The 23281-nt window shown below is 39.2% G+C and overlaps 1 protein-coding gene across 2 annotated transcripts in view; it reads left to right on the forward strand.

Annotated features, from left to right (window-relative positions):
• Positions 1-23281, forward strand: part of RFC1 (replication factor C subunit 1) — a 71116-nt gene that overhangs the window by 25411 nt on the left and 22424 nt on the right. For both annotated transcript variants that reach the window (XM_074951531.1, XM_074951532.1), the window contains exons 5-6: positions 19553-19785; positions 22578-22652. In XM_074951531.1, coding sequence (XP_074807632.1) covers positions 19553-19785; positions 22578-22652 — 308 coding nt within the window. The remainder of the gene's footprint in view (positions 1-19552; positions 19786-22577; positions 22653-23281) is intronic.

Genomic DNA, 23281 nt, shown 5'->3' on the forward strand with positions numbered 1-23281 from the left:
TGGTTTAGGTTGTCCATTAAAGAGATGTCAGATTGCTCAGTTTATTAAAGACAGATAAATCAGCAAAAAGAGATTGGTTCATATATTACCCATCTGGAGAATAGTCTTGCAGCAGTTTCAGTCTGTTCCAAAGAATGAACTCAGTTCTGCTCATATTTATATTCATTTTGTTTACAGCAGATTGAAAATGCCACTGTATTATTACAGACCTCAATCCCCTTTTCTTATCTAGTTTCATACCTGTTTTTCACAGTACAAAGACAACCAAGTATCCCTAGCACATTGTATTAGCCACACCTAGCACACTGTTCATATTTGGCAAGCCTCAGTAGAACTTATATCTTGTTTCTGACACATTCTACAGATATAAAAGATAGAGGTTAGGGCTGTTAATCGCAGTTAACTCACGCGATTAACTAAAAAAATTAATCACGATTAATTGCACTTATAACAATAGAATACTAATTGAAATTTATTACATATTTTGAATGTTTTTCTAGCTTTTCAATATTGATTTCTATTACAACACAGAATAGAAAGTGCACAGTGCTCACTTTATATTATTTTTTATTATAAATATTTGCACTGTAAAAATGATAAACAAAAGAAATAGTATCTTTCAATTCACCTCATACCAGTACTGAAGTGCAATCTCTTTATTGTGAAAGTGTAACTTACAAATGGAGGTTCTTTTTTTTTTTTTTGGTTACATAACTGCACTCCAAAACAGTGTAAAACTTTAGAGCCTACAAGTCCACTCAGTCCTACGTCTTATTCTGCCAATCGCTAAGACAAACAAGTTTGTTTACATTGATGGGAGATACTGCTGCCTGCGCCTTATTTACAGTGTCACCTGAAAGCAAGAACAGGTGTTCACATGGCACTTTTGTAGCGGCATTGCAAGGTATTTACGTGCCAGATATGCCAAACATTTGTATGCCCCTTCCATGCTTCGACTACCATTCCAGAGGACGTGCTTCCAGGCTGATTTATCCTCCTTAAAAAAAGTGTTAATTAAATTAGTGACTGAACTCCTTGGGGGAGAATTGTATGTCTCTTGCTCTGTTTTACCTGTATTCTGCAAATATTTCATGTTATAGTAGTCTCTGGTGATGACCCAGCACATGTTCGTTTTAAGAACATTTTCACAGCAGATTTGACAAAACGCAAAGAAGGTACCGATGTGAGATTTCTAAAAATAGCTACAGCGCTCGACCCAACATTTAAGAATCTGAAGTGCCTTCCAAAATCTGAGAGTGGCAAGGTGTGGAGCATGCTTTTAGAAGTCTTAAAAGAGCAACACTCTGATATGAAAACTACAGAACCCAACCCACGAAAAAAGAAAATGAACCGTCTGCTGGTGGCATCTGACTCAGATGATGAAAATGAACATGCATCGGTGCACTCTGCTTTGGATCGCTATTGAGCAGAACCCATCATCAGCATGGATGCATTTCCTATGGAATGGTGGTTGAAGATGAAAGGACATATGAATCTTTAGCCCATCTGGCACATAAATATCTTGCAACACCGGCTAAAACAGTGCCATGTGAACGCCTGGTCTCCCTTTCAAGTGACATGGTAAACAAGAAATAGGCAGCAGTATCTCCTGCAAATTGTAACTAACCTTGTTTGTCTGGTGATTGGTTGACCAAGAAGTAGGACTGAATGGACTTGTAGGCTTTAAAATTTTACATTGTTTTATTTTTGAATGCCTTTTTTTGGTACATAATTCTACATTTGTAAGTTCAACTTTCATGATAAAGAGATTGCACTACAGTACTTATATGAGGTGAACTGAAAAAAATTGTTTTGTTTTTTACAGTGAAAATATTTGTAATAAAATAAATATAAAGTGAGCACTGTACACTTTGTATTGTGTTGTAATTGAAATTAATATATTTGAAAATGTAGTAAACCTCCAAAAATAAAATAAATGGTATTCTATTGTTTAACAGTGCAATTTAATCGCGATAAATTTTTTAAATCGCTGGATACCTTAATAGAGGTTATATTAAGCTTTACACTGAGTAAAGTTTGTATGAATACAAGGCATTCTGGGAATGAGGATATTGGCTAATAGTAGGTATGTATATATCTCCCCCACCCCCTTTGAAAAAAAAAAAAAGTAAAGAAAAAAGAAAGTGCTCAACTCGAGCTACTAACCTGAATTAAAAGCAGAATTGCTGTGTCTTCACTGCTGTTTTGACCTGGGTTACCTAACATAGGTTAGCTAACCCCAGTACACTGCAAATAGCAGATATGTTACATACACAGCATAGCTCTTGTGTTTCGCAAGTGTAGACACTCACACTAGTTACTCCAGTCTAACTCTGGCAGTGAAGACAAGCTGAAAGACAGTACCTGTCCCATAGAATTCACAATCTGCACTAATGTGATGGAGACCCAGTATGGATTTTTAAATTGTCATTCAGCTAGTATGTGAAAACATGAACATTTGCATATTAGTTATTGCTTTGCTGATTGAGCCTCATATCTTTCTGTAGGAAAATCAGAACAGCAGAAAAATGCTAGATTTTAGGGTTTTTGTTCAGAGCTGTGTAAATCAACGAGATTAGTTACAATGATGATAATTTTCAGAGTAACAGCCGTGTTAGTCTGTATTCGCAAAAAGAAAAGGAGTACTTGTGGCACCTTAGAGACTAACAAATCTATTTGAGCATAAGCTTTCGTGAGCTACAGCTTATGCTCAAATAAATTTGTTAGTCTCTAATTTGAGCATAAGCTATAGCTCACGAAAGCTTATGCTCAAATAGATTTGTTAGTCTCTAAGGTGCCACAAGTACTCCTTTTCTTAATGATGATAATGGAAAAGTGCTTTCTGTTCCCATGGAAAAATGCCACCTGCTTTTGTTTGTCAAACATGGCGTTTGTGACTCTTGGTGACTGAGAAGGATGCTAGGGAAGGAAAATCAAAGGAAGCAAAATTAAAGCAACCAGCAGACTGAATCAAATAGGTTAGACCAAACTAAGAATAGGGAGTTAATTCCTGGGATCGTGCTCCTGTGATTTAGGAGAAATTTCTTTATATGGACTGCTGCCCGTACCCACTTGGAGGGGCTACATCTTAAAACCACTCATATTTCAAGAGGTGCAGAATATGGTAGCCTATTTATTAAACTGTGCTTTGTGATCTGGAATAGCTCCTACTTTGTTTTCAGGTGCAAAAGAAGGAGTTAGCATTGTCCTATGTCTGCTCATAGGCTTTCTTGTGTGTTTTTGTTTTTTGTTTTTGTTTTTGTTTGTTTCAAATTCCTAGCTGAAATAGGCATGTCAGCAAAGCTTTATAGCATAGACTTATGCCGTAGTAGGTTTCTTCCTGCTTTGTCACTTATTCACATAGCAACCACAAAATCAGTTTTTAAAGGATGCTACAGTTACTTTATGTCCAAGTGACTTATTTGTTAATTTTTTTAATTCACTTTGGTTGATGTACAAAGCTGAGTTAATTTCTCTCTCCTTTACCGATGCAACTTTAGTTAAGCCATAACATTATGGGCCACATGTGAGATCATGCTTAGTTATAAGAGTTTTAAAGAATATTCTCCCATATCTTATAATATGCATCTTATGGTTTTTCATTTTATTTCTAAGCTCGTGAAACAAGACTCTTAACTTAATGCATCTTTGTATAACACTTTTTTTCAGAAGGGAAATGTAGGATTTTAAATAATTTTTGTGATCTACCATTTCTGGTTACTATGCTCTCTTTCCCTTGTTTGGGAAGTGTTGAGACTAAATTATATTTTTTCAATTACTTACATGGATGATCTTTGAATTGTTGAATGAGGTTTATGGTACTTATCTGGTCAATGTCATGTACTTTGATGTCATCATTAGGGAGGTGAGGGTTCATTAGCAAACACTTCCCCTATAAATTTTGTACAGCTGTCAGTAATTCTTAACCTAGTTGATGGGGGAGGGTAGAAATGGCACATGCTAGTTGATAATATAGTGTGCTTTGGACCTTGTGCTTTCGTAATTTGGTTTGACGCTTTGAATATATTGAACTTTTTAAACCTGCGTGTGTGTGTGTGTATTCCATTCTTTTCACGGACTTTGCTGTGGTAACTTTATATATTTTTGAACACTTACACAGGTTTCTAGATTACTTCCTTCAGAGGTCAGGATATAATAGACTTTTAGTAGCATAATTGGGGTTTTTGTTTTTAATATTGTGTTCTCAAAAATGTAATATTGGAATGCAAAAAAATACTGCTACTTTTCACTGAATTCACTGAAAAACATCTTTAATGGAAAGGTAAGGTTGCCCTATGGTGTCTCTTTCCTTTCCAGAACATAGAGTGCAGTGACACTCAGACTTCTGAAAACCCAGGAAAGAAACAAAGAGTTAAGGTATTTCAAATATCAGCGTCTGAAAATCAGGAAATAGGGTTAAGGTACAGGCTAACACAACCTTCACTGTGCCATCCTGGAGCTGGTAATAGCCACGCCAGATGCATTCACTATGCTAGCTGTAGTTGTATTGAATGGTGGAAGTGGAGCACCTTGGCCGATCTGTGATTGTGATAAGAGGCAATCTGGGAGGAGGCTGACCCTCTGTGAGGGTCTGAGCTCCCCATTTGTGTAATCAAAGAAAAGAGGTGCATATGTAGTTTGAAGGATTCAATATGTCTCATTTCAGTGCTAAATTCTGTAGGTTGAGTAGCAGCAGTGCACAGGAGTCATTTTAGCATGGGGATTGTCAGCAGTGAGGTGGTATATGAGTGGTCTGTGGGTTTAATGATCAGTAAATTAAACTATAGTATTAGATGGAATCCTGCAATGAGAGTGAATGGGTGGGTAATAAAAGGGGGGGGGAGAAGAAGTTGTCAGATTTAGCAAGTATGGGGTTGTTTTGGAGAATTAGGCTCAGTGTATGAGTGTAGAACACGTGCAGGTAACTCCTGTTTAGTACAGCTCACCTAAACACAAGTTTTGCCTTCGCAAAGAGTGAACGTTAGATTCTGTGTTGTAGTTGTCAGGTCACAACATTCAGAGAACAGGGAACATATCTGCAAAGGCAGAGTGCAAGTATGGGTTTATTGGGTCATTGCTCTAAGAGGGCAGAGTTATGATTATGTTGGCTTTACTCTGTTTCCTGGTTTTCCAGGAGTTGAAGTTTGAAATACCTTAACTCTTCATTTCCTGGTTTCCTGAGGTTTGTGTCATTGAAGTCGATGTTCTGGAAGGGCACGAGACACCACAGGACAACCGTAACTGTGTTAATGATGTTTCGGTGAATTTCTTAATGTGTTTTGTCTTTTTGTTTTTAATAGAGAAAGATTTGTAGTAGTTAGTGGGCATTTATGCAGTTGTAGTTCTCACCTAGGTTTGTAGCTGATACACTGCTGTAACTTGGTAATAATACTTAGCTCTTATATAGTGCTTTTCATCAGTAAATCCCAAAGCCCTTTACATCTCTGTCCCCATTTTACAGATGGGGAAACTGAGACACAGGGAGGTGAAGTGACTTGACCAACGTCCCACAACAGGCCAGTGGCAGAGTCAGGGATAGCTTAGTCCAGTTGTGTCTCCACTTGGACACATGGTTTCTAAGAGCTGCTCCTCCCTCCTGTACACTTTGTTACACTAGAAGGGGAATAATGGACATGCTTTGGAATGTTTGCAACATGTAATTGCTGAGAGGGCCAGTGAGAGAAATCACAGGCATGGTCTAGGTCCTAAAATCTTGACAGTTGTATTATATGGGAGCTACAGTAACTTCAAGCAGATGAGACAAGACTGATGTCTCTTTTCCATCCCCACCAGTTCTGCAACATTTTGTCTCCCACCAACATTTCCAGCTCATCTTCCCATCCCATTAAACCAGTTGTGACATTGACATAAACTGCAACCACTGTTATATATTTGTAGCAAATATTGTACAAAGGTTGTCATGTGAGGTGTCTGTGTAAAAAGGTTATGATTTGCTGATTATGATTATGCTGTCTGTCTGGTGTATCATTTTTATAGCTGAAGATATGACTATTGGCTGTGTACTTGTATATCAATGTGTTTTGATTCTAAGTAGCCTCAGTGAAGCATTTGGTCAGCTTCTTGAGAAGGGACTATTCTCAGTAAGTTCCCAATCAAGAAACACTTAACTGACAGTGGACTTTGGGAGATGCCAATCCACATCTGAGCTTTCCTGGGAATGTTCAAACTAATGTGTAAACAATGTCATTGGCCTGCAAACTGAGACATGCGTGGACATGTGACTTACCCATGTGACTCCGAGCTCCATCTTGCTGCTGTACTTTTCCACAGTAAGAACAAAAAGGCGTCCTTCCACCTGGAAGAGACTATAAAAGGCAGCTGCCTCATCTCCACTTTGCCTTCAGTCCTGCTTCTTGCCTCTGGACGGACTTTGCTACAAATGGAAGCTCTGAACAAAGGACTGAATGACCCATCCCAGCTGTGGATGTACTCCAGAGATTTGATTTGAAGCTGCAGTTTATTCCATCACTTCTACAAACCTGAACCAAGAACTTTGCCGTTACTGTATGTAATTGATTCCATTTAACCAATTCTAGTTCTCATCTATATCTTTTTCCTTTTATGAATAAACCTTTAGATTTTAGATTCTAAAGGATTGGCAACAGTGTGATTTGTGGGTAAGATACGATTAGTATATTGACCTGGGTCTGGGGCTTGGCCCTTTGGGATTGGGAGAACCTTTTTTCTTTTACAGGGGTATTGGTTTTCATAACCATTCGTCCCCATAGCGAGTGGCACTGGTGGTGCCTGGAAACTGGAGTTTCTAAGGAAATTGCTTGTATGACTTATGGTTAGCTTGTGGGGTAAAACCGAAGTTGTCTTTTGTTTGGCTGGTTTGGTTTGCCTTGGTGTTCAAAGGAACGCTAGCCTTGGGCTGTAACTCCCCTGCTCTAAGCAATTTGTCCTGAATTGATACCCTGTCTACACTACAAAATTAGGTCGATTTTATAGAATTTAATTTTTAGAAATATATTTTATACAGTCGATTGTGTATGTCCCCACTAAGCGCATTAAGTCGGCGGAGTGCATCCTCAATACTGTGGCTAGCATCGACTTATGGAGCGGTGCACTGTGCGTAGCTATCCCACAGTCTCCGCTGCCCATTGGAATTTTGGGTTAAGCTCCCAATGCCTGATGGGGCAAAAACATTGTTGCGGGTGGTTTTGGGTATATGTCGTCAGTTGCCCCCCTCCCTCTGTGAAAGCAATGGCAGACAATCGTTTCATGCCTTTTTTTCCTGGGTTATGCATGCAGATGCCATACCACGGCAAGCATGGAGCCCGCTCAGCTCACCGCTGCTGTTGTGAGCATTGTAAACACCTCGCGCATTATCCTGGAGTATGTGCAGAACCGGGCTAAGAGACGTCAGCACATTGTGATGAGGACATGGACACAGGCGTTCCTGAAACCACGGGCTGTGGCAATTGGGACATCATGGAGGCAGTGGGGGTTGATACAGTGGAACGCCGATTCTGGGCCCGGCAAACAAGCACAGACTGGTGGGACCGCATAGTGTTGCAGGTATGGGATGATTCACAGTGGCTGCGAAACTTTCGCATGCGTAAGGCCACTTTCCTTGAACTTTGAGTTGCTTTCCCCCACCCTAAAGTGCAGGAATACCAAGATGAGAGCTGCCTTGACAGCTGAGAAGCGAGTGGCGATAGCCCTGTGGAAGCTTTCAACGCCTGACTGCTACCGGTCAGTTGGGAATCAATTTGGAGTGGGCAAGACTACTGTGGGGACTGCTGTGATCCAAGTAGCCAATGCAATCGCTGACGTTCTGTTATCAAGGGTAGTGACTCTGGGAAATGTGCAGGTCCTAATGGATGGCTTTGCTGCAATGGGGTTCCCTAACTGTGGTGGGCTGATAGACGGCACGCATATCCCTATCTTGGCGCCAGACCACCTTGCCAACCAGTACGTAAACCGCCAGGGGTACTTCTCAATGGTGCTGCAAGCACTGGTGGATCACAAGGGACATTTCACCAACAAAAACGTGGGAAAGGTACGTGACTCTTGCATCTTCAGGAACTCTGGTCTCTTTCAACAGCTGCAGCAAGGGACTTTCTTCCCAGACCAGAAAATAGCCGTTGGGGATGTTGAAATGCCTATAGTTACCTTTTGGGGACCCAGCCTACCCCTTCGTGCCATGGCTCATGAAGCCGTACACAGGCAGCCTGGGCAGTAGTAAGGAGCAGTTCAACATAGGCTGCGCAAGTGCAGAATGGTGGTAGAATGTGCCTTTGGATGTTTAAAGGGTCGCTGGTGCTGTTTGCTGACTAGGTTAGACCTCAGCACAACCAACATTCCCATTATTATTGCTGCTTGCTGTGTACTCCATAATATTTGTGAGAGTAAGGGGGAGACGTTTATGGCAGTTTGGGAGGTTGAAGCAAATTGCCTGGCGGCTGATTTTGAGCAGCCAGACACCAGGGCGATTCGAAGAGCACAGCTAGGCACGCTGCGCATCAGAGAGACTTTGAAAACCAGTTTCATGACTGGCCAGGCTACAGTGTGACCGTTGTATGTGTTCCTCCTTGCTGCAAACCCGCCCCCTTTGTTGATTTTAATTCCCTGTAAGCCAACCACCCTCCCCCCTTTGATCACAGCTGGCAAAGGAAATAAAGTCACTATTGTTTTGAAACCATGCATTCTTTCTTTATTAATTTAAAAAAAAAAAAAAAGTGAGATAACTGACAAGGTAGCCCGGGTGGGGTGGGGTGGGGTGCAGTGCGGGAGGAGGGAAGGACAAGGCCACATTGCTTATTGTAGCCACACTACAAATCAAAACTGTTTGAATGATAGCCTTCTGTTGCTTGGGCCATCCTCTGGAGTGGAGTGGCTGGGTGCCCGGGGGGGACCCCCCCCACGTTCTTGGGCGTCTGGGTGAGGAGGATATGGAACTTGGGGAGGAGGGCAGGCGGTTATACAATAGATGCAGTGGTGGGCTGTGCTCTTGTTGGCTTTCCTGCAGCTCCAACAGACACTTCATCATGTCAGTTTGCTCCCCCATTAGCCTCCGCATAGCCTCCTGCCTCTGCTCTTTGTGCTCACTTAATGCTTTCCTGGTCTCTGCCACTGAATGCATCCATGCATTAAGCTGTGCCCTATCAGTGCAGGGGGACTGCATGAGCTCAGAAAACATGTCATTGCGAGTGCGGGATGATACCTGTTAGCCAAGTGCAAACAACACAGCATGAACAGGGTCCTTTTACTGTTCCCTTACAAAAATTCCCCTATTTCAACCAGGTGACCATGAATGATATCACTCTCCTGAGGCTAACACAGAAAGATATAGCCTGAATGTCGTTTGAATGCGACCAAAACCCAGGACCATTCGCTGCCATGCTTTGTGCTGCAATACTTCCAGAGTACTTGCTACTGGCTTGGCATGGTAAAGTGTTCTACTATAGAGGATGAAATAAGGCAGCCGTCCTCAGAAACCTTCTGCGGAGGCTTTCAGAGTACCTCCAGGAGAGCTTCATGGAGATGTCCCTGGAGGATTCCCGCTCCATCCCCAGACACGTTAACAGACTTTTCCAGTAGCTGTACTGGCCGCGAATGCATCCCAATTCTTCAGGGCAAATCAAACATTAAACACTATTGCTTTTAAACCCTGTACTGAAGTTACAAATGTGCACTCACCAGAGGTGCCTTCTCCGGCTTCAGGGTCGGGTGTCCTGCCTTGGGAGGGTATTGGCTCCAGGGTGATGAAAAGCCCCTGGCTGCTGGGGAGAACGGTTTCACCGCTTGCCTGCTGCACATTCTTCTCCTCTCCTCTTCCTCATCCACAAAATCCTCCTCCCTGTTGCGTGAGACTAACCCCTTGCAGGTATCCATGGACAGTGGTGGGGTAGTGGTAGGGTCCCCCCCTAGAATGGCATGCAGCTGATCATAGAAGTGGCATGTATGGGGCTCTGACCCGGAGCGACCGTTTGCCTTCTTTGTCTTCTGGTAGGCTTGCTTGAGCTCCTTAGCTTTCACGCGGCACTGCTGTGTGTCCCTGTTGGAGCCTCTGTCCATCATGCCCTGTGCGATTTTGGCATATATATTAGCATTTCTTCTTTTTGATTGGAGTTTGGCCTGTACAGATTCTTCTCCCCATACAGCAATCAGATCCAATGTCTGCCTTTTGGTCCATGCTAGAGCTCGTTTGCGATTCTGGGGGGACTAAATTGTCACCTGTGCTGTTGAGCTCGCCACGCTGGCCAAACAGGAAATGAAATTCAAAATTCCCGGGGCTTTTCTTGTGTACGTGGCTAGTGCATCGGAGTTGAAAGTGCTGTCCAGAGCGGTCATATTGGAGCACTCTGGGATAGCTCCTGGAGGCCAATACCGTAGATTTGTGTCCGCACTACCCCAAATTCGACCCAGCAAGGTCGATTTTAGCACTACTCCCCTCTCTGGGGAGGAGTACAGAAGTCTATTTTAAGAGCCCTTTAGGTCAACAGAACAGGGTTGGTTGTGTAGATGCATTCATTTTAAAATCTACGTAACGTGGCTAAATTCAAACTAACCCTGTAGTGTAGACCAGGATTCAGAAGTGTCCCACCAAAGGCAGTGTCGTTACACCCGTAGTTAGCACTGTAGAAGCAACTAGGATGTAATAAGTTGCTTCTTGCTACGTAAACATATCACAGGCAGCAGTATTCTAGGGGATGCATGCTTCTTTGGTTAGATAGCCACAACTGAATGCTGAGCTTGGCTCCACACTCCCACCACACCCTCCAGCAGGACTCCTCCTCTTCAGCCCGCCCTCCCTAGCCGTGCCCCTGGCACACCGAGTCCTGCCCCACTCCAGCTAATCCCTCCGCTCCACATGGTGGTGGCATGTACCTTAACTTTGTTTTTCCTGGTTCTCAAGGTTTAATTGTGTTGTTTTCAGGAGCCTCTCCCCTGCATCCTGGTTCACCTCGGGAGGCAGGGTGAGGAGCTCAAACACCCCCAGAGGGATAGGGATCCACAAATCCTGGTGTGCGCACACATAAGAATGGAGAATTTGGGGCTGACGAGCCTCCCCTCTCCCAGTTCTGTGTTTCCTCTGCCTTCCCCCCACTCTCCTTAGTCCCAACCTCTCCGACTGACCTGAGCTGCCATCCTTGTTTATCCTCCTCCTCCCTATTACCCAACTGTTGCAGCCCCATACTCGCTCCTGGTTTCCTCCTGACTCCTCTGCAACACTAATTCCTCCTTCCCTCCCAGCAAGCATTTTCATGTGTAATTTTTTTTATTTTCAAAAATAGTTTTGAGCACATTCTGAATTTTGTACTTAGATTCTGCCCCCACCCTCCCCAACAACCCTTGGACAGAAGCTTCTTGTAGCAACATGCCTACATTTCACTTCTGGATTTCTGCCAAGGGTGGGTTTCAAACGTAGTGCCTGGATATAGTTCTGGTTTAATGGCCACAGCATGTCCCCTTGAGCCACTCATGTTATGTGAAAACCGACTGTCTTGCGAGTCTCTTGGCTTGTGTTTCTGCACATGCCCAGTGCAATCCATTTGGTACATGAGCGTTAGCCCTCCAAATAGGTTCAAGCCTCCCTTTTTTAATATTGCTTCCCCACAGGGGCAGTGGGTGCCAAGCACTAGCTGGGTAGATGTTAAATGATTGAGAACACTTGGGGCTCAGTGAGAGCCACGGATTGACTACAAAGTGTGGGCCAAAAAAAAAAGTTAGAAACTATCAATCTTAAGAAATGCTGTTTTTTGGGAAGTCTGTATCTTGAGAACCCCTTTCTCCAATTTGGATTACTAACGATACGGACGCCAAATTTCAAGGCATCTGAATAAACATGCATGCAGATTTTAGATCGCTTAAAAGTGGTCCTTTGAGAAACTCCTTCTGTTTAACCTTACCTATAGCAGAGCTGGCACTCTGATATACTCACAATGTACACCTCATCTTGACATACAATCTGTCTTGGGTTAAGTAAGGTGGGTAAAATGTAATTTTAAAAACACTATGTACAGTTTGCTCATTCTATCTGACAGTTTTAAAGGAAAGAATCACTTATGAAAACACTGGAAAAGTGTTTTGAAACTTAAGTCTTCAAAAAACTTTTAAGCTGGCTATTCTGAGCCTACTTCACTAAGAACTATCGTACTAAAAATGAAATTTGTGCTACTTGCAGCAAGCAAGCTGATTGTCATAGTTTTTAAAAGTCTCCATCTTGATTAATGTAATTTTAAACAGAATATTTCTAAAATATTGTGGGTTTTTAATGTAAAGTTTAAAAACATTTCTTCTAATTCTTAAAGCAGGTTGTAAACACTTTTAATGTTCTTACATCTTATAAGTCTCTAAGTTTCACTTAAAGTAATTTTTTCCCTTTAATTAAAATAACACTTTAGTTGTTAGGCATGTAGTTTCTTTTTCAAGGAAGGTTTTCTAGTGAAGATTTCCGTTTTCTAAAAATTCAGTTTCTTCACTATTTCTTACTATTTGATGATTACAAGACTTCTCCAAATTTGCTGATATTGATATTGATACTATTTAACAAGATATAATCTTTCATTAGTCTCCCATAATTGCATAAAACAGTTCAAAATGTATATGAAACCAAATAACATGAAATGACACCATGAGCCAAGTGCCTAAGACATGTGGCAAGTCTAATTCTAGCTATTTGAGTGCTGTCTACTTAGCACATTTTTCATATTTTGTGATTAAAGTTGTAAAACACTGCATAATCAGGTTGCGGTTTGTTGCTGTGGCTAAGGTTAAGTTATAGTTTTCCTTAAAAGCCCATACTGCAGTCGGTTGTTCTTAAATGTTGTAAAATATGCTGTGGGCTAAAACTGGTATCAGAACAGGAGTGAGTGGTCCTGTTTTGTGTTTAAACATAAGTGTTACGAACAGAATTAAAGAAGTTGTATTAAGCTTCGGCTGCCAGGAATCCTGTTTTTATTTAAATGAGAATGTGTTGGATCAGCCAGTAAAAGTAAAGCAACAATTCTCTCTTAAATTAATAACTTACAGCCATTCTTTGTTCTTTGAGATTAGACATGTTTGATTATCACATGAATGGAACAGCCTTTGTTTAATCGGAAAAAAAATAAATTTTATTAAGTCTGATACCTCGAAGTAATATACATGTGCAGACTTACCTATTATATTTTTAATACAATGAAGACTAACTTAGCAATATCTGAAGTAGAAAAACGTATATATTTGCAGTATGTTTTTCAAGTATTTTAAAATTTTGATCAATACTATTTTCTACTCCTTGACAGGAGTCTATTTAATATAATAGCACAATATTAATTTTTGTAAAATATTCATTTAGTGACATCTGACAGCATGGGAAGGATCCACATTCAAATCAATTCTGTGAAATCGTAGCAGCCTTGAATTTTATCTTAGGCTAAAAATGACTCTGGTACAAGTTAATAAAATAAGAGTCGCTGATCATAATCTCTTAATTGTGAGAGTTAATGGACTGCTAATTTTGAAAGTATATATAATAGCACAATAACTCAGAAGTTTCCATTTGTACAGTAGTGTGAATATCTAATTTGAAGAAAATTATATTAAGTATGGCATTTCTGGAGATAAAGCATACTTTAAAAGAACCAGTGGTTTTGAAACTTTTTTCAACAAAAGTTTAAGAGAAATTATAAAGTAACTATTAATTATATTTGGTGGTCTATTTGTTTCAGTTTAAAGTGAACAGAGTATATTAAAGGCTATACAGTTTTGTTCCAATCCTCTGAAATGTATAAATGTCATATTTAGAACATGTAGTTGTGCCAGATTTTGGGTCTGATCCTGGAAAAGCTTACTCATACAAGTCGTCCGTATGTTGTTATCCCCTTTGGCTCTTTTGGAACTTTTAAGGGTTCCAAGATCGAACCCTCCGTCTCCCTGAAAGAATGTGATAGAGAAGGAGACAATCTTCATTGAGTGGCCTTTGTTCATATCTGTTTAACTTCTCCAATGAAGTGGTGACACAGGATTGAAATTTGAATAGCTTGGGGGTTGGTAGCTTTTATATTTTTATTATCACATTGCCTTGACATTTCACTTTAGGCAGAAGCTCTAACAGTGTTAGTTTAAAGTGCATGTTTGTAGTGCATTTAGAATCAAATTGTATGTTGAGAAACTGAATGTAAAACAAATCTAGAGGACTATAAAGGCCAGTTCCTGAAGCCTAGAGTTACTGTTGGACCATTTCAGTTTTTTTTTTTTTAAATGATGTGAATTACATTTCCTTAGTCAAATACGGCATCTGTTTTTTAATTATTTTTTAAAATATATTTTTTAAGGTTAATTAGTTTTTAAATTTAATAACCAAATACAAAAATTATTGAAGGTTTGTTCACTTGCCTGGAGTTTATTCTGTTTAAAACCTCAATGGTTTTACTTAAATTTTTGTTTAAAAGGAGAACACTAAAAATCTACAAAAATATTTAACAACTATAGTCCTATCTTAAGTGATGTATCAACTACTGGTCAATCTGATTCTAAAATAATTCCAGCAAAACAGCAAAATAAAATGACTCCTCCCCATACAAACCAACAAACAACCCACACACAGACTGGAGAATAAGACATAAAGATAAACCACATGGAGGCACCATAATACCTTATCTAAATTGTAAATTCATTGGGACGGGGACTCTGGTTTGTGTTTGTACAGTGCGTAGCACAATAGGACTCTGGTGCATAACTGGGCTTCTAAGTGCTGTTGTTGCAAATAAATAACTGTGTGGTGATTAACATTAAGAGGCAGTATTAAAACGTAGCTTTTCTTTTATAAGATGTGTCCAAAACACACTGTAATTATGTACATGTAATATAATCTTAATAACAAAAGAACTTATGCTGTTGTTAATTTTGACCTGTTTAGAAGTTTTTTATGCTGCAGTATGCCTGTCTGTTTTAACGTAATTCTACCATATTAAACTTGCTACTTATTTGCGTTATGATAATACATGGAGACCCCAGCAGAGATCAGGGCTAAATAATGTAAAAATATATAATAAAGTCCCTGCCTCAAATAGTTTACACTCTAAATGGAAAATTAGAAAGGGAGTGCGAGATAATTCATTATACCAATTGGGAACTGAGGTACAGAAAAACTAAGTAATTTGCCCAAGATCACGCTGGAAGTTTGAGACCAAGCCAGGATTTGAATTACTTATGATTGTAACCTCTGTGGGACAGGGATGCTTTTATCTTGTTTGTACAGTGCCTAGCACAATGGAGTCAGCCTGGTCCATGACTGTGGCTTGTAGTTACTACCACAATATCAATAATACTAATAATGAGTCTGAATCTGTTAATTTCCAGTCCATATATTATTCAGAAGACTATCTTTCTTTGGTGTTAATGATTTTTATAAAGAAGGCCTGATAGATTTTTTTTTTTCTCTGTTTTTACATTGGAAATTCAGAATATGTGTACCTTCATGGGAACAATAGCAGATGGAGAATATAATGAAATTATAACATAATAGATGAGTAATAGCTGAACAATTGAGAGATGAAGGGATTTTTAGTTGAACACTTTTTGTTTTGCCTTCATTAACACCTATTTCATTTCATTGGCTAACAAACCTTAGTAGAAAGGGTGTTTCAACACCTCTCTGCCCCTTCGTTAAAGGCTATGTCTACATTACAATCTATGTTGGCAACATTTATGTTGCTCGGGGTGTGAATATTCCACTCCCCTGAGCGACAAGTTACACCAACATAAGCGCTCGTGTGCACAGCGCTATGTCAGCAAGAGAACTTCTCCCGCTGACATAGCTTATGCTGCTCGCAGAGGTGGGTTTTGGGTTTTTTTTAATGCTGACGGGAGATCTCTTGTTGAGTGTCTTCACCAGACACGCTGCAGCGGTCTGTATGTATAGACATACCTTAAACCTTTCATTGTATATCTGATGCCTCTAAATAGTTCTACAGTAAAATAGGACAGTCCTGAAATTTCTAAGATAAAACAATGAGCAGGAAAAAAAAAAATTCAAGTCCTCCTTACACATCATAAAGACACATAAATAAAAAGGCATAACCCAATTTAATAAAAAAAACACCCCTCTGTACACCTTCAGAAGAACAGTTGGAAATTAAGGCAGATCTGTGCAGGTTAGTTGTGAGGAAGGTATGTCAAGCCTTCCCTGGAGTGGTCAGCACATCCTCAAAGTTCTAAAGTACTGGGGCTTAGTGATTTGAAAAGAAATTAGGTAAATTGCTGTTTCTGAATCTGTTTTTGATAAATCATCATGCCACTGAAAATTCTCTTTTGGAAGCAAACGGGATTAGAAACAGAGTGATTTATTTGCCTCTGGACAGTTACTTTTACGTTTTTGTTAGTCTCTCCCCCATTTACATTTTCAGATGACTATGTTCAGAGGTCAAAAGCACTCAGCAACCTATAAAATCTGCTGTTTGTTCTCAGTGTACACTCAGTAAATCTAATACTGCCTTTCCTAGCAAGGGCATAATTAGTGCCTTGCTTTAATTACCACCATACTAAAGTGCTCACATTCTAAATATGACTCCAAAAAATCAACATCCTTTTAAATTAAACTTCATCGTATTTATCCTTTTACATTGCTCTACCCCACAAAAAGCAATATCTTGTGTTTATTTTTTTGGCTTAAAAAAAAGTTGCAATAATGAAGTTGTCTTGTTCACTAGTATGCAGACTGTGATATCAGTAGAGAAAATTAAGGACCCAGTTCTATTATACTGGTGGCTTTAGGGTTAAGAAAATTAAAAGTAGAAGGTGATCTGTGTTTCTTACCAGAGACAAATTAATGTAGTGTTATCTCCATTAACTGTTAATTTTAGTAAGATGCACGTTTTACCCTGGAAATGCATTTTCTTGTTCAACTGAAAAATTGTAAGAAGTGAAAATAATTCTGAAATTACGTTAGTAGAACAAACAGTGTACTATTAAGGTATTAAACTAGGGCAAATTAGGAGCCTAAAGCATCCAATAGCCAAATCTCCAGGATATGTTATACTTAGTTAAATTGAGCTTAATGGCTATAGGAGATGTATTGTTGCCTAAAGAAAATATATTGTTGTGTTGAAAAAAGTAAAGCTCTTGGTCTAGTGGCAGGGCTCTGTTCCTTTGTGTCTGAAACCCAGGTTTGATTTCTTTCTCTGGTCAATTACTCTGTGGGCCAAATCAGATATAGAACTGTTCGACTGGTGGACAAATCTTGTCTTCAGGCATTCTGCAATGTTTTTTTGATGTAGCTGCTGCTAAGCTAGTTCCTTCCCTCACAAGCATAGCATATAGCCCTGAACAATAATCAGCCTGCCCATTTGAGGGTTGTATACCACATAATAACAATGATCAATAGCAAAAACCTTCCAGCTAATGTCACGAATGCTGTTACTATCACCCTCTATTGGGTGGTAGGAGGGGGGAGGAAGAAACTCTAAACCAAAAAAGAAGAAAAAGGGGACAGGATACGTGGATACAGAAAATCAACCCGTATGTGGTGAGGAGGATAGAAAACTGTGAAGACCTAACAAGCACATATAATTTTCAGTGGAAAGTGGGTGTGGGATAATGTAGCCTTAAGAAAGCTACTAAAGAGATGAGAAATATATGACTAGAAATAAGGAGATACAATTAGAGCTGGTTGGAAAAGTGGACACATTTTTGTGCTAAAATTTCTGTGAACACATTTTTTTCATTGTTTCAGCTTTAAATAAAACTAAGAAAAGGACAACTAAGGCTGAGTATTAAGCTGACTATTAGGACAATTTCCCTTTGTAGTGCAGTATCCCAAGGAAAGTGGTAGAAACATCATCCTTGAGAAATGTAAAACCAGCCTTCAGTTACAGGTACACAAAAGAGATTTCAATTCTGGACAATTCCGCTTTTATCAGATCTTTGCACTTTTCTTTTTACTGCTTCACTCTACTCAAGCCTCCTGCTCAACTGCTCCATTCATATTTTCTTTTCATTTATTTTTTGGCCTTTGCATGCTGTCCTTTATACCCCTGCCATTTCCTCTGGCACCGAATACTCACTTCAAATCCATCCATTTAGAAAGTTTTCTAGCAATAATTCACCATAGAAACAAATCTTGTTAAAACCAAAAAAAAAAAAAAACCAAAAAAAAAAAATCAAACCATGCTGTTTTTGAACTTGCATATTCATCTGGTCACTTGGCATAGTATGTCTGTATTGTTTGATTTATTTTAGTTGTATAACCCTGGTGGCAGTGTCTCCTCTTTATTTAAAAACCCATTGAAGTCCTTTGGGATTCTTTTCATTGACTGTAGTGGGCTTTGGATCAGGCACAGAATAAGCACATCAATAGAAGACGTAATGTGAGCATGGTCCTATACTGACAAGAGAGTTAGGTAACCCAATACAGTAAGTCTCTTATGTCTCTTCTATGAATTGTGTTCCCAGACCACCTCAGATTCAGGAATCCTAATAATCACCGTGTGGATCCTTCGAATATCTGCCTATTGGGAAACTTTGATCTATTGATGAAAACAGCTGGTAGCAATGGTTTCCTGTGAACTGATATTGAAAATGATTTAACAGAACTGTAAGGACCAAACTGTTCTAATAATTTTTTATAAAAAGAGCTCTTAAAGAGAAGGGAAGACCAAATCCTTGCTTCATTTTTGTGGTCTGTGGGCTATTCCATAATCTTGCCAAATTTCTCTCAATTTCAATTGAAAAAGGTTTACTTTGTGGGCTGAACTGTTGTCCACTTTTGCTATCTGCTGTTAAATGGCTGCTGTTCAGTGTCAGAGATGGCGACATTTGCAGTGGAGGGAGAAGTAATATAGTTTGTAAAGCATTTAGGGCTCTTTTAATAAAAGGGTTAATGAATGCTGCTGCCTCTGCTAACACATGCACTAGTTGCTAGTCACTCTGTTATGGGTACAAAAATAAGTCTTATGATTCAAGTAGTTGCCTTGCAGATTTCCAGGAAATAAACACCCCAATCCATCTCTTGTTTCCCTGCCAGTAGTACCAACCTCTGAAAGTCCTAAAATAATATAATCAGATAATTTAAAGGGCAGTAAGTGGACAATAGTAAGCGATCCTTGGGTACTCAGGTGTTGAGGACTATGTAAGTACTGAAATGGAAACTAGATCAATATAATGCTATGCTTTGGGTATATATTTTTTTGTACCTAAAGGCTTATGCTACAAAAGACCTTTATCTTAATATCCTGCTGTTTTAAAAGTATGGTGTAGCTCTTCTAGGGAAGAGGTCTGAGAATCAGGAGACCTTGATTCTGTTGCCAAGTCTCTGTGCTTCAGTTTCCCATCTGTAAAATCGGGGTGCATAACTTTTATAAAGTTCTTCGGATGACAGGTTCTGTGTGAGTACAAAATAGTAGTAAATAATTTGTACGTAAACATACCCTAAATTTAATTATGGAAGTGTTGCTTTGAGCTTTTTTTAAATGAACATTTGACATTTTTGTAACATTTGCAAAGATGTAAGGTGAAGAACTAACAAACTTGCCCAAAATAATTCTCATCAGTTACATTATATAAAAACTTATTCAGTGATTAAACATTTTTCCCTGTTAAGATGACGAAGGTGACTTCATTAATAAGAAGACTTCCCAGAAACCCAAGGAGAATGGAACATCAGCAAGCAGCTGCCTAGGAACAACAGGAGCGAGAAAGGAGGATGCAAAACCACAAGCTAAAAGTAAACCTTTATCTCCAATAAAATTGACGCCAACCTCAGTACTCGATTACTTTGGAACTAGTAGTGTGCATCGATCAGAAAAGAAATTGGTAGCAAGCAAAAGAAAAGAAGTGAGTATTCAGCATATTCCTTGTTTTTTTTTCTTGACGATAGCAGATCAAAATGGCTGGTTTAGTGAACTACTTAATGGTGGTGCAGAGCAGCCACGTAACCATTTGTTCTTGACATGTCTTGCTTTAAAAGCCACTGTCGTGAGTAGTATTTTGACTAAAGCATCTAGATGTATCAGAAATTCTAAAAAACATGATTATCAAATTATACTTTCCTCTTAGAAAAGATCGTTCTACATGAAAATAGTTGTTGTTTTTACTGTTCTTCCCAATAGTGTCCTAATATATGTAGTATACTTGGTTAGCACGGTTTTTTGATTTGTAGATTTTTTGTGAAATCAATTCATTAATCGTAAATAATAGGCAAACATTTTGTTAAATTAGTGATTATTAAAACATAAGTTTTGGTGCATGAGGAGGGATAAAATTTCTGAAGTATTCCATCATGTTGTAGGAAACAAATTTTAGACTACTAAGAGAACAAAACTTTAATTAAACAATGGAAGAAATTCAAGTTCTAAGTATACTTACTTTAGAATAACACCAGCAAAATGGAGGTCAGCATTTTGCTAGCCTCTGCTCCTGTCCAACACTCTGAAGAACTGTGGAAGAGCCACTAATCTTACTAAATGGTGTTATAACATTAAATAACTATCAGTGTCTCATTTCCCTTTAGTTTTTATTATTTGTCGTGTTTTTAAAAAAAAGTAAAACACGTTCTTACCAAGTCCAAGTTTTTTTCTTAAACACCTGTATGTTATTTTACATGTGTAAAAAAACAAAACAAAAAAACCAAAAAAACCCTAATAAGTAGGGCTGTCAATTAATCGCAGTTAACTCACACAATTAACTTAAAAAAAAATTAATTACGATTTAAAAAATTTATCACTATTAGTCACACTGTTTAAACAATAGAATACCAATTGAAATTTATTAAATATTTTTGGATGTTTTTCTACATTTTCAAATATATTGATTTCTATTACAACACAGAGTATGAAGTGCTCACTATATTATTTTTATTACAAATACTTGCACTGTAAAAATGATAAAAGAAATAGTATTTTTCAATTCATCTCATACAAGTACTATAGTGCAATCTCTTTATCATGAAAGTGCAACTTACAAATGTAGATTTTTGTTGTTACATAACTGCTCTCAAAAACAAAACAAAAAACAAAATGTAAAAACTTCAGAGCCTACAAGTCCACTCAGTCCTACTTCTTGTTCAGCCAATCGCTAAGACAAACAAGTTTGTTTACATTTACAGGAGATGCTGCCGCCTGCTTCTTATTTACAATGTCACCTGAAAGTGAGAACAGGCGTTCGCATGGCACTTTTGTAGCTGGCATTGCAAGGTATTTACGTGCCAGATATGCTAAACATTCGTATGCCCCTTCATGCTTCAGCCACCATTCCAGAGGATATGCTTCCATGCTGATGATGCTTGTTAAAAAATAATGCGTTAATTAAATTTGTGATTGAACTCCTTGGGGGAGAACTGTATGTCTTCGGCTCTGTTTTACCCACATTCTGCCATGTATTTCATGTTGTAGCGGTCTTGGATGATGACCCAGCAGATGTTTGTTTTAAGAATACCTTTCACAGCAGATTTTACAGAACGCAAAGAAGATACTGATGTGAGATTTCTAAAAATAGCTACAGCACTCGACCTAAGGTTTAAGAATCAGAAGTGCCTTCCAAAATCTGAGAGGGACGAGGTGTGGAGCATGCTTTCATAAGTCTTAAAAAAGCAACACTCTGATATGAAAACTACAGAACCCGAACCACTAAAAAAGAAAATGAATCTTCTGCTGGTGGCATCTGACTCAGATGATGAAAATGAACATGCATCGGTGCACTCTGCTTTGGATCGCTGTTGAGCAGAATCCATCATCAGCATGGACGCATTTCCTATGGAATGGTGGTTGAAGATGAAGGGACATCTTTAGCGCATCTTTAGCGCACATAAATATCTTGTGACACCGGCTACTACGGTGCCATGCAAACACCTGTTTTCACTTTCAGGTGACCTTGTAAACAAGAAAAGGGCAACATTATCTCCTGCAAATTGTCACCATGTTTGTTTGTCTGAACGATTGGCTGAAGTAGGACTGATTTGGATTTGTAGGCTCCAAAGTTTTACATTGTTTTATTTTTCAATGCAGTTACTTTTTGGTCATAATTCTATATTTGTAAGTTCAACTTTCATGATAAAGGTTTTTGGCTTTTTATCAGTTTGAGTTTCTAAAAAATGGTTTGACTTAAAATTGAAAATTTGTGATGCTTGTGAAAGGTGCCAGCCTAAGAGAAATGGCGTGTACAGTTCTGTTTATCAACAGAACGTATACAGGGTGCATAAGCAGCAGCAGCACAGGCTTTCCTGTATTGCCCTGCCATTATGTTTGAGCCAGAGGGAAGGCGGAGTGGGGTAGTTCATATTCCACATACAACCTAATCAATGACTTCTCTTCTGAACTTGGAAACAAGGATGCCTATTAAAGCCAAGTAATGTGAACTGATATCAGTTTGGAAATAAGTGAGGTCACTTAATTTCATTTGGTATTCTGAATGGTAACTGTTAACCTGGGATTAATTCAGATTAGTGAAGTATGAATAAAATGCTCATTCCCATTCCCAGTCCTTTTGGCCATTGTCGTGTTGTTATGTAACTAGATTATGCTAGAAGAAATATACTCTTCATGATTAATACAACTGTATCTCATGGTACCTTTATAGATAATGGCAACAATTTGAACTGTTGATTTTGTTTTTCTTTTTTTGAAATGCAGCCTTCACAAAGCAGAGATTCATTGCTAGAAGATGAGGCTATTGCTAAGCAACTGCAGTTAGAGGAAGATTCAGAGGTAAACTTTGTAAACACATTGCCCTGGCTCTCTGCCCCCCCCCTCCCCCCCCCAGATTGATGAGTCCTCTTTAACAGCCTTTGCCTGACAACAGAATAGCTGGATTGTGTTTTGTGTTGAGCAATTCCGTGAATTTGCTGCTGTAGTGGCTTGGAAAGGGAAAACTGATTTTATGTAGTCTTAAAAAATATATTTCAACAATAAAGTTCATATATGCAAGGTTATTTTGTGCACATTATTTTAGTATTGTGAATGGAGCCATATCTACCCTAATCTCTGCCTTCCTACATCCCTTCCCCACACCCTTATCTGTCTCTACTAACCCCTCCCTTTCAAATCTGATCTTCATTCCCACTCCCTTATATCTCTCTCTGTCTCTGGGCTTGGCTACACTTGCAAGTTAGAGCGCATTAAATCAGCCCCGGGCGCCCTAACTCCTGAGGTGTCCACACTGGCAAGGCACAAGGCGCTCCTGGTAATCCACCTCCATGAGAAGCATAAAGCTTGCTGCGCCCTGGCTGAAACGCCCGGGTGTCGGTGTGGATGACTTTTTGCATTACTGCGCTGTGATTGGCCTCCGTAAATGTCCCATAATCCCCTGCAGTCAAGTGGCCACTCTTGTCATTGTT

Source organism: Natator depressus, chromosome 4 (assembly GCF_965152275.1).
Source record: "Natator depressus isolate rNatDep1 chromosome 4, rNatDep2.hap1, whole genome shotgun sequence".
Taxonomy (NCBI): Eukaryota; Metazoa; Chordata; order Testudines; family Cheloniidae; genus Natator; species Natator depressus.